The 17,558-nt window shown below is 34.1% G+C and overlaps 3 protein-coding genes across 5 annotated transcripts; 2 read left to right on the plus strand and 1 right to left on the minus strand.

Moving 5' to 3' along the window:
• The first annotated feature begins 5,383 nt into the window (after positions 1-5,383).
• On the plus strand, positions 5,384-7,665 carry LOC142520569 (uncharacterized). 2 transcript variants are annotated; one of them, XM_075623605.1, is made up of 4 exons: positions 5,384-5,538; positions 5,653-5,844; positions 5,938-6,004; positions 7,094-7,665. In XM_075623605.1, the coding sequence occupies exons 2-4, from the start codon at positions 5,699-5,701 to the stop codon at positions 7,343-7,345; spliced, it is 465 nt and encodes a 154-aa protein (XP_075479720.1). In that variant the 5' UTR covers positions 5,384-5,538; positions 5,653-5,698; the 3' UTR covers positions 7,346-7,665. The 2 variants fall into 2 exon arrangements, with proteins under 2 accessions (XP_075479720.1, XP_075479721.1); XM_075623606.1 differs by having other exon boundaries at positions 7,127-7,665.
• On the minus strand, positions 7,405-13,732 carry LOC142520570 (kinesin-like protein KIN-14C). Its single transcript, XM_075623607.1, has 20 exons — positions 13,637-13,732; positions 13,036-13,101; positions 12,831-12,940; positions 12,568-12,725; positions 12,367-12,477; positions 12,115-12,289; positions 11,874-12,001; positions 11,701-11,784; positions 11,516-11,593; positions 11,343-11,435; positions 10,634-11,221; positions 10,455-10,536; positions 10,281-10,376; positions 10,023-10,202; positions 9,820-9,926; positions 9,565-9,743; positions 9,252-9,416; positions 8,930-9,183; positions 8,619-8,782; positions 7,405-8,399 (listed from the first exon to the last, which is right to left on the minus strand). Exons 3-20 carry the CDS (start codon positions 12,919-12,921, stop codon positions 8,307-8,309), a joined length of 2,826 nt encoding a protein of 941 aa, XP_075479722.1. The 5' UTR covers positions 12,922-12,940; positions 13,036-13,101; positions 13,637-13,732; the 3' UTR covers positions 7,405-8,306.
• A 995-nt stretch (positions 13,733-14,727) lies between these two features.
• Positions 14,728-17,328, plus strand: LOC142520975 (NADH dehydrogenase [ubiquinone] 1 beta subcomplex subunit 10-B-like). Of its 2 annotated transcripts, none has more exons than XR_012814041.1 (3): positions 14,728-15,074; positions 15,161-15,242; positions 17,087-17,328. XR_012814041.1 is itself a non-coding variant. In XM_075624146.1 (3 exons), the coding sequence occupies exons 1-2, from the start codon at positions 14,786-14,788 to the stop codon at positions 15,187-15,189; spliced, it is 318 nt and encodes a 105-aa protein (XP_075480261.1). In that variant the 5' UTR covers positions 14,731-14,785; the 3' UTR covers positions 15,190-15,198; positions 17,087-17,328. The 2 variants fall into 2 exon arrangements, 1 of the variants encoding a protein (XP_075480261.1); XM_075624146.1 differs by having other exon boundaries at positions 14,731-15,074; positions 15,161-15,198.
• The last annotated feature ends 230 nt before the right edge of the window (positions 17,329-17,558 follow it).

Here is a 17,558-nt window from a genome sequence, read left to right on the forward strand (position 1 = left end):
TAATTATCAAAGTGGTAAATTAGGAATCATAATTTATTTTTAATATCAATCTTAATCATAATCAATCAAAATAAACATATTATTATTTACCTATTGTTATTCCAAATATTATTTAATTATTTTAATAATCACGTTATAATTTATCTTGACATTCAGTCATTTAATGTAAACACAATCTAAAAATACTAATCAAGAACCTTTAATAATATATTAATAAATAAATATTAATATTGAATTCGATTATAAAATTGAAATTCTTTGATGACTATAAAAGCAACGTGTAAAAAAAAATTACACTTGAGATAGAATCAAAACCAAAGAAGAGACAGCACGCTTCTTTAAATTTATACTATTAATTACTGTCTGGTTCTTTACGAAAGAGAGCTACTTGTATAATAGTATTTTATCAAAGTTTATTTTAATTTTGTTTAGTTGGGGATTTATATAATCGGATTTCGAATTCTAGATATCGTTTCAATTTAGAATATTGATGTCAGATGAATTATTAGTTAATCATCGTCAAGACGAAGGATTATAATTTCAGACAATATAGATAACTAGTTAAAATTTTAATTAAATTAGTATTAATTATTTTCTTTTTGTTGGCTGGCTTCATGCATTCATGTTGATAGATCTTATCTATATTTTTACGGGAAAATAAATTTTTTTGTTTAGTTACTTGTCCATCTTTTTTGTTTTGGGTACTAATTTTCAAATTTTGGTCTAGATACAATAAATTCTGAATTTCGACTATTTTGATTCATTAATCATCGGAATATTCAATTTTTCGCTAGAAAATACTGATCAGAAGGTGATTAAAGCTGACATAACCAAAAGTTAGGATTTCTTGATTTGTGAGAGAAATCAATTTAAGTACCTTAAGCAAAGAATTTAAACAAATCAAACAAATTTTACAAGTTTTTTTTTTTTGCATTCTACCGGCAAAAAGTGAATGATTATGATACAAAAATGTGATTTAGCCACCATCTAATCAGTGTTTTTCTAATAAAAATTGAACATTTTAGTATAATATGGACCAAAATAACCGAACTCAAAAATCCATGTATCAAGATCTGAAAAGTTGGTATATCAAAACCCGAAAAACAAAAGTTATTGTACCAAAAAAAATATATCTATATTTCTACTGTAAAATTCAAATTTTGAGAAATTAATTCAAAAAACATATTTAATTATATATTTTTTGTATTAATTTTGAATAATTTAACCCTAATCATTAAAAAAAATCTATCAGATTAAATGCATAATTTGATACCAAATAATTGAGGTTGACTATAATATTCGTGTCTGACTTTGATGTAATGATTCATCAATCTTTTAAACACCTACTACAACAATCAATCAACCTAATAATAATTCACAAATTAATTACACAATATAATACCAAATTATTTTATTTTAAAAATATACAAGATATACCAATTTATTATTTTTTTTAAATATCCAACACACCTTCTATTTTTACAATTATTCCAAGTCATGGTAATCTATAAATAATTAAACTAAAATAACCAAAATAATTTTTGAAAAAACTTGTGTGAGACGGTCTCACGGGTCGTATTTTGTTAGACAGATCTCTTATTTGGGTCATCCATAAAAAAATATTACTTTTTATACTAAGAGTATTAGTTTTTATTGTGAATATCGGTAGGGTCGAGCCGTCTCACATATAAAGATTTGTGAGACTGTCTCACAAGATACTTACTCAATAATTTTATAAACAATAATCCTAAACAATCTTAATGTTAATATAACTTCTCAAGATTTAGTATTGGGAAGTATAAAATTTTGTTAACTTTCTTTTTACAAAAAAAAAGTAAATTTTTACTAATCTTACTAAACAATGAAAAAGATATATTTATATTACATTATTTAAAAACTTAGAATAATGTTTTTTTCTAAAATAAATTAAATGTATTACATATTTAATTTAAAATATTGATATATTTGGTATATTTAAAATTTTAAATAAAAATCAAAGTCAATTTTAACTTTTTTTAAATACTAAGTGATCTATATCGAATTAAACAAAACAAAAATGTAATTAAATTGGTCCAATCAAATAGTAAATTAAATAAAATTTATCTGTCAAAAATTAAGGTGTACTTATAATACTTATATTGTACTTATATTATACTTATTAGGTGAGACAAAAAAAAAAAGATTAAATCTTAAAATATAATTATTATAATTGTTTTTTTGAAAAAGAATGAATGATAAGTTGAAATTAACTAAAATTGATAGAGAGTAATGTTTACAATTAATTAAATAAAATGGTAAATTCCAGTGTGATTAATATTTTTGGAGTGTAAATAAAACTCACTTAATTTAACTCCACAAAGTCTTATATAGTGGCAAACTATAACAAGACGCGTGCAATATTATACATACATATATATATATATATATATATATATATTGTACACACTTATGTAAGTACTGATGAAATGAAACATGAAGAAAATTATTGGCTCACTTTCGGTTGTGTTAAGAGCCTTCAGATCCGTTTACAGAGGAAATTTCATATTGTCAAGAATGTGTATTACGGCCCTAGCACCAACCATCTATTACATATGGATCTTGCGAATTAGAGTATTATTCAATAATGAAATTCCTAACGTCGATCAGATTGTTACGAAGATTAAAATTCTCACTTTTAGATGTATCCCTATATCTGATGAAATTATGGATGTATTGGTGTAATTGTTTTCTTTGTTTTTTTTCTCCTGTATATCCAGAGTATTTCTATACTAACGTTTTTTTTTTTATCTATTTAACGAATGCTAAATTCATTAAAAAATTTAGTGTTTTCATAAAAAAAAATTGTTAATACTCACGATAATTTGCTCGATCGACAAGCAATACAAACTATTTAATAGTTTTTTTTTTTTTTTTACATGCAATCATGCATGATAATTACGTAATTCAGTACAATAATTGATGTCCTAATTAGTGCTCAGCACGTTCTACCCAATGACGGCTGGACGGGGACAATGTTACGATTAATTTCAAATTCATTCATTTTAAATATATTTTTATTATTTAAAAAAATAATATCATAAATTTAAAATTCACATCTCTTATATTTATATAATAATTTATGTTAATTAGTATATATTGCAAGTTCATATAATAATGATGTCTTTGAAATACATTTTACTTTTTATTACTAAGGTGTAGATAATTAAGGCGTAAGTTTAAGATTCAATAGATCGTTTCATTGTAAACATTAAAACAATAATCAAAATTCATGGATTTCAAGTTCGACTCTTCAAGTGTACCCTGAATTAATTTATGCCGAGTGAATTTGTAATATCCAAGCTTGGTGAACGGTACGGTTTAAAATTTCTTATGTTTATGAACTATTTGGTCAAGTTTAAGTATAGTTTAGATGTTAAGATTTCGATTTGTGATTTAGGGTATTGTTAATTTTAGATGATGTGTAGTTATATTGTAGCGTCGTTACGATTAAATTCATGATAATTTGTATGTTGAGCCAATTGGTATGAGGCCAATCAGAGAGGTTAGATAAGAAATAGAAGTGCAACTTTCATGTTGAGAGTGTTGCCAAAATATGAGAAGAAGCGACGTTGCGATTCGATTTTAGTTGCAAAGGATATTGTTGGCTTCAGGAGACAGTGCACCCGCGCCAGGAAAGCTACCGCACCCGCGGTGTTTGGGCAGAAGGGCCATCGCACCCGCGGTCTTTGCCTTTGGATTTTCGGATGTGGTTCAGTATACGTAGTGCACCCGCGGTAAGAAGGCTAGCGCACCTGCTGTGCGTGAACAGTGAAGTCTTGTTTTGGAGTTTTAAGTGATATAATACAAGGGTTTGGCTCATTTCTCTCATTCTTTCCTCACTCTTCTCGGTTCTTCAGCTCAAGGGAAGCTAGGGTTCTCGTTTCTTTCTTTTATTTCTTTGATTCAAGCTCCTAGTTGGATTATTGAAGTGAGAACAAGATCATTTTGGGTTCAAGGAGCTAAGGTAATCTTGTGGTTTTAGTTATTCTTGGATTATGGTGTTGGGGGAAATCATGGAATGTGTGATGGTGTTGGTTCTATGGGTTTTGTGGTATGATTATTTGATTATTAAGTTGTTGATGGTTTAATACATGGTTTATTGTTGTAGGATTTGTACCAAGAGATTAGAATCAAGCTTTCCATTGGTTATAAGTGTAATTCATTTCTTGTGCTCACATGAAGTATATGTATTGTATTTCAATGGTTTTAACATGATATTCCCTTCCACTTGATTCATGTTATGTATGGATACACTTTGTTGTGTATTAGAGGCTTTTCTATGTCTCAATTATATAAAAGAGAATGCAAATGAATAGAGTATTCAAAGTGTTTGTTTTAATGTCCAAAAGAGAGTTCAAATGATTTATTGGATTGATAAATAGATAGTCAGATATTGCATGCAATTAGTTGATCAACGACCATATGCTTATATCCCAACAGAGTAATCGATTTACATCGATGGGATATAGGTACAGAGACAGAGATATTGTTTAGATATCAATCCATCAGAGAAAAGAGAAATATCATCATTATTGTCATGTTATACTATGTTATTCATGTTTTAAGAGTTAGATGGTATTCAAAGTTATGTTTTACAGAATATGATATGTATACATTGTTATGTAAGAGTTTCACTTGTTGAGTTTTATACTCATTTCAGTTATTCATGTGATGCAGATAAGGGTGACGAGCCGGGATGTTGATTGGAGCCGAGGTCATATGCATACAAGAGATGGAAGGAAGAAAGATATTTTGTTAACATTTTGACATGATCAAAAATGATATTTTGTATTTTGATACAACACTTTATTGATCATGTATATACTTTTGATTGTATATATTTTGAAAATGTATTCATGTCAAGAGAATTTTTAAATCCTTTTTTCCTCTAAGTAAATTATTTCAATTTCCGCTGTTATTTTATGAAATCAGTCGAGGGCGTTACAGAATTTCAAATTCATCTCTTACTAATCTATGTAAATGAAATGATAATTAATTACTCGAAATTCAATCAAAATATGTGTCATTTCGAATCATCGTTTAAATCTTATCTTAAATCAAATTTTATCGTTCAAACACAACCTAATTGTATTAAAGCAAAACCTTGTGTGAAACGATCTCATAGGTCGTATTTTGTGATACAGATATCTTATTTGACTCATCCATGAAAAAAGTATTACTTTTTATGCTAAAATTATTATTTTTTATTGTAAATATCAATAGGATTGATCTGTATCACAGATAAAAATTTATGGGATCGTCTCACGTGACAATTACTCTTGTGATAATCACAAAATAAACAAATTTCCCACCTTTTTTTAGTGCCACGTGTACGAAAGATAGGGAAAAATGAGCGCACGTGCAGCACACCATTCTCTATGAATACCTCCAAGCCCGTCATCTTATCCCTCTTCAGCTCCACCAAAATCTCTCAATAACATTTCTCTTCGTTCGAAGAAGAGAAGATCCGGCGATCCCATTACTCGCAATCTGTTCACCGTAATATTTTTTTACTTCATGCTTGTGATTGTTATTCTGTGTGTTTTGAATTTTGTAAAGCGTTGATTTTAGTGTTTGAATTTTTTTTTCTCTGATTTGTTCTTCGTTTTGTAGGCTTTTGGATTAATTTGGGAAATTTTCTGGTGGGAAAAGCGGGAAAATGAATAGATTGGTGTACCAGCAGAAGGCTTTGGTTGGGGGATGTGTCACCGACGATGTGATTTGCCCGAAGCCCCGTAGAATCGGCGGCCTACCCCTTCACTTTCACGACACCATCAAAACTCACTCTCGGCTGCTGCAAATCAAGTATATTACATTTTTTTAGTTTCCTTATCTTTTCGGGTTTTTGGTCAGTGCTTTTGTCGAATTTTGTTTATTTGTCTTTTTTTTTTATGACAGGAATCCTCCTACAGATGTGTATGATGCTAAAGCGGGGACGTTTCTTCTAGATATTATTCAATCGAAGGTAACTTTCTTTTTCCTTTTTGGTTTTTTCTTTTCATGGTATTTGATAAGCACTTGAGTTTGTTTAATTGGTTTTGTTATATCTGTGTATTAATGAGTCCAATGGATTGTAGGCTCTTAATTGATTTCCGATGGGTGGGATATGGAATGTATGGATTTGATTCATGAAGCCACTAAAAAATAGATTGGATTCCATTATGAGGAAGATGTCAAACTATTTTATTTGTCAAACTATTTTATTCGTGTTTTGCGTTAAGATTGGAACTTGGACCTCTCAAGGGTGGAGGATTGTCCAATCCCATATATACAACTCCCATGTTATTTATCAAACCGATGTTGGACAATTAACACACCCTTCTCACGCCCAGAAATGAACATCTGGAGCGTGGAGTTTACAAATGACCTAATTATGGGCAGAACTGGTGGCCTAATTATAGGCAGTCCAACACATAACGGTGGAACCCGGGCTCCGATACCATGTTAAGATTGGAACTTGAACCTAACTCAACCCCAAAAGGTATCTCAAGGGGGGAGGATTGCCCAAGCCCATATATACAACTCCCGGGTTATTTATCTAACCGATGTGAGACAATTAACATTTTGCTGTGTGATTCTAGGGGTGCCCATACAGCATTTCGAACCATTTCTGAGCTTTTTTTCCCTCTTAAATGTAGTTCTTAAGCTGTAGCCTACCAGTAGATGTATGTATCAATATATTGTGCCATCAACTGAGGAGTTCAATATGACATTACGGGTAAACCTGGCTTATAACAAGAAAGCCGCTATAGGCCACCCGATTACTTGAAGCAGTGTATACCTGTAAAATGCATAAAAATATTGAAATGGCGCAGAACCTATCCAGAATCTTATCATCTCCTATAGTCAAAATGGTTGTCCTTAACAATAGTTGTGTGCTTGGCATTTGTTTCCTTGTAGATATAGTCCTTTGCTTATGCTAAGATCCTGTATGTGTGCCACAATACACAGTCATTCATATACTTTTAATTTCTTTTGCTTAATTGCAGCGTGAGATTAAGAACAATTTTTTTACTCACTCTTCTCTAAAACATGATTTATTAATTTTGATCAGGCGAGTTCTGGTTCTGAGTGGTCTAATTTTCAGGTGGCTTCATCTCCACCATTTTTTACTGGTTCACCACCACGCAGGGCCTCAAACCCTGTTATCCTAGACGAGCAGTTTGGCAATGACGATGCCAACCCTTTATCCCCTGCACTCACGCGTGGAGGTTGTGCTCAGGGGAGTTTCGATAGCAAGCCAGCTCCAGTGAGGATAGAAGGGTTCAATTGTCGTGAAAGTTTTAGCATTTCTGCAGTAGCGTAGGCATCTATCAGATCACAACGAGCCTATATTTTACCGGTACTGAGTAACACAAATAACGAACTAACTGGAGAGTTTTGGGAGGAACTGTACGTGTGTAAATGTATAGGCCGAGTGCTAAACAAATAGTTGTGTAGTTCCCGAGTCAATCTGTCACTTTTTTCTTTGTATATATAATGAGGTCGAGTCCATCTATAATAAGAAACAGGGAGAGGCACAATCTTTCCGACTTTTGATTTATAGGGTGAGGTTTTGTATTCCAAGTTTGTAAACCTCAATGTATTTTAATGAGAAGGCAGAAAGGAAAAAGTATGTGTTCTATATCTTATGTGCATTTTATGAATCTCACTTTGTATGTCACATGGCTACACTTGATATCGCTTTTTGGGCTCAAATGGGGTTATAGGCGTTGTGAAATATTAGTCAAAAGCTAGAATAACCAACGAAAGAGAATATTAATCCACTAGTAAACTCAAATAGATAAAACATTTTCACAAACATCAACAATTTGATAGAAATAATAAGTGCATTTTCCATCTTTAGAAAAGGCTATATATTATTCACTTGCGGCGGAATTTACAATTGCCAAGGAATAATTACAAAGCACATCAATGAATTTATAGGGAAAAAAATCATGAAGACCATAGGTATGTGTTTTATATGGTGTATCTATCTGTCACTACAGTTTCTATTTCTATACAGAAAAATTATTTTTGAAAATAATTTTTAGCAAACTTGTGATGAAGAAGATGGGATGTACTAAGAGATATCCTCCATGAGTGGAGTAAATTGTGGCTCAAAGATGACTGCTATCGTAGATATGGTCGTCTTATATTGCCACGGAACACTATCAGCTTACATATATATCATTACCGCTATATTCGGATCTCCAAAGTAAGTACTGTGGAATATATTTCCTTGCGTTGGAGTACATATACCTTCATGGTTAGTTTGTACTGAGCTGCTAAACAGTCGACATGTTTTTGAGATCTTTAAGCCGCTGCAGCCTCTCAATCTCCTCATCTTTCTCGGCTATAGTGTCTTTCAAAGATGATACCTATTATTAAATAACCAAAAAGTTATATTCAGTTTAGGACTATATATATCATCTAACATTTGCTTTGGATTACAAGTTAGGAATAAACAAATGCAGTTTATATTCCAGTCGTTGAATGGCCTTCATTCAAAACCTCTGATCGATCCAATCAAATCACGAGTATTGTACGAAAAATTAATGATGTATAACTTGCACTCACATGGAGACCAAGATACTTGCCTGTTCCATCAAATCCCTGACATCCCTCACATCTTTGCTGCTTTTTGCTGCACCAAGCTCGACTCCGGATACCCTCTCGGCAAATTTTAAGGTACTAATTGATTCAGTGGCGGAACCAATATCAGGATTAAGCTGAACAAACATCAGTGTCTTTGCCTGACCACCTGTGTTAAATAAGCAAGATTTTTTTCAGGTCAGTTTTTCGTATTTCTTGTTTTTGCTCATACCGCTTGTGGAGTAAACTTAGCAGGAAAGATGATCATATACCTTTAGAATTGATCAAGAAAAAAGCATAATTCATTTACCCGTACCTAATGAACTCTGAAGCACTTGAGTGAGCTTGCTGTTACGGTAAGGGACATGAGCATTCTTTTGTGCCAAAGCGAATATGACATCTCCGAGAGCAGATAAAGATTTGTTTATATGTTGAGCTTCTTTCAGTCTGTCTCCTGTTACCTCTGAACGGTCTACTCTCTCACTTCCTGCTAGATCTACTAAATGAAGGCTGCTTCTTATAGATGAATTACCCTTCAAGTCCATTCCTCGGGCATGAATAGAGACAACACTGGATAAACGCAACATAAATTTTTACGATAAGTATTAGGAGAAGATTGTGTTTTTCAGGACCAATACCTGTGTGATCGACTGCTTCTTTCATTTAAAGCTGTGGCACCTCTGGCTCTGTTCTTTAGTCCAGTACTCATAAGATCTAATACATCTGAAGTTTTGCCGACTGGGTGAATGCTAGCATCTGGGACGGCAAGCCCATTGGGTTGAGTGGTAGCTAAAATCCCAAGTGTAGGAAAGTTAAAGAAAACAAGTGTGTAATGCAAAAACCCTGAAATCCAAACACACTCTGCACTAAAAGTTTAGAAAAGGAAAAAATCTCGAGCCACAAATGTAGTGAAAAGTAAATTCATTAAAATGATTACAATGAGAAGGATATCTTTTTTGGGAGCCATCATTTGAGAGTAAATCACGGACTTGTTCATTATATATTTCCACCATCTGAACAGAAATTTCATATGTATAGCTATTCTTCCTACTTTGTGAAATACGGAAAAGATCGTTTAAAGCTCGGTAATTGACTCCCCATTCCGCTTCAGTAGCTCCATCAGGGCCAGTCTGCATAACTTTACCGTTCACTTCTATGATATAAGTTAAAAACATGTTATTTGTTTTATAAATTTTACTTTCTTACCATGGTATATGTTTTCCCAGAACCAGTCTGACCATAGGCAAGTATACACACGTTATATCCATCCAAAACAGACTGTATTAACGGCTGAGTATCTGCAAATACTTCAGCTGCATATATTTGAAAAGTCGTATCAAATCAAGGATGACGGACGGTTTATGCATATAAATAAACACACTTCTCTAGCACAAAAATGAATGCAAAACCTTGTGTTGCTGTTGGACCGTATATTTTATCGAACTTAAATGAACGTCGCGCTTCTTTCCCTTGTTTAGATGGATTTGAAACAACTATCTCTCCATTTTCACCAATGTATTCAACAGTTGATTGTTTCTGCTTCTGACCTGGAAGAAAGGGCCTTACACGGCAGTACACCCGGATATTCCCTATTGAATCAAACCACAAATAAATTTTTCGCTTTGCAGCCATTGATGTTCCAAAGATCATGCAAAACTGGGAGTCACCTTTGAGCTCTTGTAGTTCATTATGCATCTTTCGATTTTCAGCAAGGAGAGAATAACAGTTCTTTGCAGCATCATCCATATGCTTGATTCTTGATCCTGTAATCACAAGTTAATTCTTATTCATCTTCATTCTCTTTAAACAACTAAAACAGTTCCTCAAAAACTTGATTCAACCTAAAATACTGAAGTCTTCTGTATAGCTTTTCTGTGTTCCAACAATTTCTTGCCGGATCGACTCAGATGCAAACCTTAGTTCCTGTACAAATGAATTAATTGCTACATAAGATAATTTGGGTACTTTTTCCTCCAAGGTAAATGATAAGTAGAGATGTGATGATAATTTCTTAGCGCACCCGCAAAGCACCAAGCTGAACTTCCACGAATCTATAGTAAACGTGCTCTTTTTTGCTCCAACTCTGAGATTTTGACTCGGAAAATGCTTCAATCTCCTTCACTTTATTCCTCGACTCTGTTAGATGGCTTACTTCTTCTTTTAGTTTATTCTCAAGCTCCTTCTCTTTATTCCTCAACTCTGTTACCTCGCTTATTGCATCTCTCAGTTTATTCTCAAGCTCCTTGGCTTTATTCCTCGACTCTATTAGCTGGCTTACTGCTTCTTTTAGTCTATTCTCAAACTCCTGTTGAGATCCTGTTGCTTCGGATTTCGATTGTAAGGATTGCTCTTCATATTTTCTTTTAGCTACTTCGAGTTCTTGTTTTAAATCCGTGGTTTGCTCTTCATATTTTCTTTTAGCTACTTCGAGTTCTTGTTTTAAACCCATGGCCTCGTGATTATATTCCTCTTCATGTTTTGTCCTAGCTATTTCGAGTTCTTCTTTTAAATTTGCAATCTCTTGATTGTAGCTTTCTTTTTCTTTCATCAGTCTCTCTACAAACTGCTCCTCTACTTTCTTTTTCACTTCTATGTTGTTCTTCTCACTCTGCATTTAAAATTACGTCGGGTTTTGATAAGATTGGAACGAGCTAAGATTTACACAAACGTGTACAACATCAGCATACAGTTTAACACAGAATTCATTAAAATGAGAAGTGCCATTATACCTGTATCTCTTCACTAGTTCCTGCCGCAAGCGCCTCAAGAACTCTAATTCTTGACTGGTATTTCTCCTCGCGAGCCTTGAAAAGATTATTTTGCTGCAGATCAAGATGCGGACATAGATTAGGATTCTGTGTTAACATGATCAATCACCAACAGAATCTTCTTAGATAGATACCGTGCGCAAATGTTCTGCTTGAGTGGATATCCGTCGCTCTATCTCCTGGACAACTTTTCTCAATAGGCAGGCAACACGCTGAGAATTTGATGAAAGGAAAATTTGTTAAAAGGTTTTCCCCTCCTTTGCTATAGGCTCTCTTACAATGAGCTTCTCTGATAAGTTTATTTGATGAGTTATCTTACATGAGGTATTTCTCCATTCTTCCGTTCAATACTTTCGTCTAAAATACCGTTTACAACACATAATAGCGACTGTGTCGGGGCATTCTGCATCACAGACAAATTTCAAGTCGGCTAACAGAATCCAAACAATACAGTTGAAAGAAATGGAGAACAAGATCGGTCAATAAACACACATCTAAGCTATTGGATTTCATCATTTCCGAAATCTTTGCAGCCGGAATATCTGTGTAAGATCCTTGTTTAAGCTGAAATACTTCGTGAAACTTATGTCCAACGTGATTAATAAGTGCAGCTGATGGCTCTGCACGGAATCAAGATTGAAAAATAAATGAATTCATTGTCAACAAAGTAGCATAACCTGTATTTCTGTGTATAAATAGAGTGACAAAATAAAGGAAGCAAATAGAGTAATACCGGCCCTTATGGGGCTGCGTAAGACACGTTGAAATTTCGAGTCTGATGCAGAAGTTGGGGAAGTAAGCATCCGAAAGGGTTCATCCCTCTGAGAACTTCCGTTATACCTCCCAAGATTTGGGAGAAAATGAGTTTTTAGTGTTAGTAGGCAGTCCAATACGATTTTCATAGATCCCTTCACAAAGCAAGCATACAAAACATCAAAAGCGAAGTTCATTATTGAGTAAGAGGGCAAGCAATAATCTATACTACCTTCTCCAGGTCTGCTGCTTGAAACCTCGGCAAGCCCAATTTATCCATTGCCGACAAAAATCTTTCGACATTTTCAGACCGGGATTGTGAAGTACTTGCAGGAGCACCGAACTTAAACAAAAATTTAGAAAGAAACCATGTCATATCATAATTTATATAACATACAAAACTCCTAGGCAACTCAAGTAAAGTCTCAACTACCTCAGTTATAGAACCAGGTTTTAGTTTGTTCAGCACTCGGCACAAAACAGAACCATCCACCAAGAACGCGCGTAGTTCTTCATCTGAAGCATTGATTGGCAAATTCAAATCCGGAAGAACACAGTTTAACCATTCTACCAAAGTTCCCCGCTGCTTAGCTGTAGAAGAAAGATAGTGAGGGAGAGTAAGCTAACATCTCAGGTTCAACAATCTTGCACATTTATAAGATGGCGAATACAAAACTCTGTTGTCACTGGTCTCACCGTTGTTACTCGAAGAGGGTTCGAAAACATCACCATTTGTAGATACGGTTGATCTGTTGATTCTAGGATAATCTTTTGCTATTGGATCCATGGTCAAATTCGTGACAGCTCTGCTTAGGCACCAAAATGCTTACTAAAAACAAGAATTTAAAGCTAACTAAAACACTATATGCATACTTTTAGCCATTAAGATACGTCTACAAACCTGAAACTCAATCATCAACGCTAATGGAAATCTGCAATCTTTCACTAATGACTGAGAAAAAGGAACCTGAAAAGGCACAAAAAATTATGAACACGAGAATCAAACGGGCCGAGCTCGAATTTTGGCTTTTATTTACACCTAAAGGAAAGAACCCATCATCAAAATGGTGATGGTGGTGATAAAGAATCCCTTTAGTCTCTGCTATACCAATTAAGTAAATTAAAAAATAAAAATAAACCAAGTTTCCGCGTTTCCTCCAAGTTTGAATTCAACGACTTCTCTCAGAAGAAATGATGCTTTGCAACAATTTGATTAATTACAATCAACTTGGTCAACCAGATAAACGAGGTTAAATTAGCAAAATAAAAAAAAAAAACCAAAAGAATTTGAGATAATAATTTAACCCCAAGCTCAATAGTCACCCACCACCCTCCATGCATACCCAAACTCAAAACAACGCTCACCATGCAAATTTCGACAAATCAAGAACAGCCCGGATACTAAATTTCGATGGAATGATCGGAAAACAGAAAAAAAAATCACGAATTCGTCGACAAAAATCGAATCTTTTTCATTGATTTCTGCAGCCATCTCAACAAACCTGAGACTAGCAAACGAATGGAGAGGCGTAAACAATCGTACGTCCAACATAGGCCATTACCAGCAATCTTTTCAGCTATCTGAATTTTGCTTTTACTGTGTGACTTCGTTCTTTTCTTAGTAAAAAAGTATGCGATTTACTATATTTACTATCTTGGTTTGGTTGGTCTTCCGTGTACGGTTGGAGTTCCATGGAAACTATGGGAGGTCAAAAACATGTCAGTTCTCCGTTACAATAGGACAACTCTGGCGCATCATATTCTACCTAGTGTTTATATGTACCAAATTATTTTCTAATAATCTCATTTGTCAATTTTGTGATATAAGCTTTGAGTGCGAGATGAGACAACCCTACCGATATTCACAATAAAAAGTAGTGTAGGTCTATTGTGAGACGGCACGAATCTTTATCTGTGAGACGAGTCAACCCTGTCGATATTCACAATAAAAAGTAATGCTCTTAGCATAAAAAGTAATATTTTCTCATGGATGACCCAAATAAGAGATCCGCATCACAAAATATGACCAGTGAGACCGTCTCACACAAGTTTTTGCCTAAAAAATAATACTCTTAGCATAATAAGTAATATTTTTTCATGAATAACCCAAATAAGAGATCCGTCTCACAAAATACGACCCGTGAGACCGTATCACACAAGTTTTTGTCATAAACTTTTAACTCATCGATCCAATTTATGAAAAGATGTTATTTTTTACGTCAAAAATATTATTTTTTTGACAGATATGAGTATGCTCATCTTATTTGTCAATTTTATGATATAAACAATGTCTTCTCCGACACTGTTTTCAAAATTTGGGTGCGTTTGATCTCAAATCTATTGTATCAATTTATCTAAACTAGAATAAAGAGGATGAAATCTATTGTGATGTTCAATTATAATTTTTGTTTGTTTTAATTCAAATCAAATCATCAACTTAGTGAATTAAAATTTACACGAATCTTCTCACGAATCAATTTTTTGAGAGGTGTTTCGTAGGCCAGTGGGCTACTGTTCATTATTGGGCCGTTTTAGGAGTAATTGGTCCATTGGTTCTAAACAAAGCCCACAAACAACCGAGGAGGCATCCCATTTTCAACCCAGTCACAGTGTAGAGCTTAATCATTTTGCGTGAAACCTAATTCAGAGAAATGGGGAGGAAGAAGGGGGTGATGTTTACGGATGATGGGGCTCCGGATGACTTCGACCCGGATAACCCGTACAAGGATCCGGTGGCGATGCTGGAGATGAGGGAGCATCTGGTTAGGGAGAAGTGGATCGACATCGAGAAGGCCAAGATTCTGCGGGAGAAAGTCAAGTGGTGCTACCGCGTGGAGGGTGTAAACCACCTCCAGAAATGCCGGCACCTGGTCCACCAGTATCTCGACGCCACCCGCGGCGTTGGCTGGGGGAAGGATCATCGCCCTCACTCCCTCCACGGTTGGTTCTAACGACTGGTTTTTTTAATAGTATTTTGGGTTTATTGATTTGATTACGTATGTTTGGTTGTTTGTTTGTTTATCTAGGTCCTAAGGTGGAGGCAGCTGTGGAATAACGGATTGAGGTTTTTTTTTTTGAACTATCGAATGTTTTGATCATGCTTAAATGGTTAGATGTTTTGATTTCTTTGATCCCCTTTGATTCTTGTTTTGGTAAGATTTGACGATTATCTTTGTGTTTTTTGCATTTCTTCTGTCTTAATTTGAGGATGAACTGGCTTCACATGAATAGAAAATTGGTTGGATTTTCATATGCAATATTTGTCGACAACTCGCCAAGTTGCGGAATATGATCCTATCAAAGTTTGTAGTTATAGCAAACAAAAAAAATAAAAGTTTACAACTTCAGTTCTTTGGGTTTAAGCTCAATACATCCTGCATGCTGGCATTCTTCCCTCCATTTTTTTCTCTGACAAAATGATATTGTAATTCTTGAATATCTAGGCCATATGATAATATTGGATTGGCTGACCTTTTTTGGTGTTAAAAATAAAAATTCTACACATGCCGTGTGGAAGATATTATTAGTAGAGCTTAGAAAGTTGCAGGAGTTTGTAAGATCTCTCACATGACTTATTTTTAGATCTTTATGGCACTTTGGTAAATGACAAGCTTGTGTTCTTTCTTAAATATTTTTTTTGGCTCCTCAAACTCGTTTTATTGAAACAAGTGAGGAAATTGAATTAAATTTATGGTAATTTATCGAACTAACCATCTAAGACATTTGAAATTGAATTAAATTTAGAGTAATTTATCGTACTAACCATCTAAGACATTTGAAGTATGTGGCTTGTGAGCTTTGATAATGACTTGAAATTGCAAGTATTGAGCTTATATTAAGTCTAAAACCATATCTACTTTCTAACTAAAACTTGATTCTCTGTGTAACGCCTTAAAGCCACACATTGTCCTGTTCATATCTCGGATCAGATCTTATTCTTTATGTTAAGTGTATTGGTGGACATGGTTTTCATATTATAAGAAAGAATTGGATTGAGAGTTATTTGTCTAATGGCCCAGTTCTGGATTGAACCCGGAGACCTTTTATTTTGTGCTTTTCTAATTTCTTCTATGGACCTTTTCTTTTGGGCTCTTTCTTAGTATTTTTCACCATCCTTTTTCGTTATATCAGCAATATTGAGCTGGTAATAATAGTTTAATATTTCTCTCATGATTGTCAAACATGTATCGCAGACCTGGCATGGTTTTAAGCATATTCTATGAAGACTCAGATTTTTTTGTTTTAGTTCAGTAAATAAGATTCGGATTTTATCCCGTTACAGAGTTTCCTGCATTGTGAACAATTTCTCAGCTTGGTAATATGGATAATGAAGTATAAACTATAGTAATCTCTAGCATAAATAGAGTTCTGTTTTCTCTAAGAGAAACCATCCTTTTTCGTTAATGTCAGCAATATTGAGCTGGTAATAATAGTTTAATATTTCTCTCATGATTGTCAAACATGTATCGCAGACCTGGCATGGTTTTAAGCATATTCTATGAAGACTCAGATTTTTTTTGTTTTAGTTCAGTAAATAAGATTTGGATTTTATCCCGTTACAGAGTTTCCTGCATTGTGAACAATTTCTCAGCTTGGTAATATGGATAATGAAGTATAAACTATAGTAATCTCTAGCATAAATAGAGTTCTGTTTTCTCTAAGAGAAAGGGATAGATTACGAAATGTTCTTTTTTCCAGTATAAACCTAAATTTGCCCCTCAGAACCTCTTACTGAGAAGCAAGCTCTGTTAATTTTCTTGAATTTATTTGAAATGGTTGGAGGTCATGAGGTTCTTCTATGTTTTTATACATAGTTCTGGCTCACCTCAAGAAAAGAACATGACATGTACTCATTTTTTAGCGCTGCTTATGCTTTAACTCTGTTTTAAGAGTTGGTGATATGAACTGTTCTATGGAAATTTTTTACAGCAAGCACATTTCTTCCTCTGCAGGTAATGAAGTCTGCAGCATAACCAAGGAGTTTGCTGTTACACAATCAACTTTTTTTCTCCGTTGAACTATAATCATCATACTGACAGAATGTACTTTATCCTGTAGTTTTGCCTAATTATTTGCAGTCTCTTCGATTTTCTTTGTGAGAGTGAAGGAAGATTCATGATAATACGAAGCTGTAATAAAATCACAGAATATTTTTCTCTGTTGCCAAAGCAGAAACTTGTTGGGAAAGAAGCCACCTCTCATTCTTATTATTTTTTCAACGAAAAAAATAAAAATAAGATCGTCTTATTCACGTTCTTATAGAGATAAACGCTCTTTCACATCTTCTTAACCCGAAATAGATGGGGTGATGAAAGGTTTTTTTTTTTGAGGATACTCCCGGGAACAGATCTAGTGGAGACGGGGTGGGGCCTGTAGCTTAGAGGATTAGAGCATGTGGTTACAAACCACGGTGTCGGGGGTTCG

The sequence above is a fragment of the Primulina tabacum genome, chromosome 12 (assembly GCF_025594145.1).
Source record: "Primulina tabacum isolate GXHZ01 chromosome 12, ASM2559414v2, whole genome shotgun sequence".
Taxonomy (NCBI): Eukaryota; Viridiplantae; Streptophyta; class Magnoliopsida; order Lamiales; family Gesneriaceae; genus Primulina; species Primulina tabacum.

Coding starts and splice junctions, on each gene's coding strand:
- LOC142520569 (XM_075623605.1), top strand. CDS start 5,699: ATGAATAGATTGGTGTACCAGCAGAAGGCTTTGGTTGGGGGATGTGTC. Junction 5,845..5,937: donor TCTCGGCTGCTGCAAATCAA/GTATATTACATT, acceptor TTTTTATGACAG/GAATCCTCCTACAGATGTGT. Junction 6,005..7,093: donor TAGATATTATTCAATCGAAG/GTAACTTTCTTT, acceptor AATTTTGATCAG/GCGAGTTCTGGTTCTGAGTG.
- LOC142520570 (XM_075623607.1), bottom strand. CDS start 12,921: ATGGATCCAATAGCAAAAGATTATCCTAGAATCAACAGATCAACCGTA. Junction 10,377..10,454: donor AGAAGACTTCAGTATTTTAG/GTTGAATCAAGT, acceptor TTGTGATTACAG/GATCAAGAATCAAGCATATG. Junction 9,417..9,564: donor AATGATGGCTCCCAAAAAAG/ATATCCTTCTCA, acceptor TAACTTTCCTAC/ACTTGGGATTTTAGCTACCA.
- LOC142520975 (XM_075624146.1), top strand. CDS start 14,786: ATGGGGAGGAAGAAGGGGGTGATGTTTACGGATGATGGGGCTCCGGAT. Junction 15,075..15,160: donor TCGCCCTCACTCCCTCCACG/GTTGGTTCTAAC, acceptor TTGTTTATCTAG/GTCCTAAGGTGGAGGCAGCT.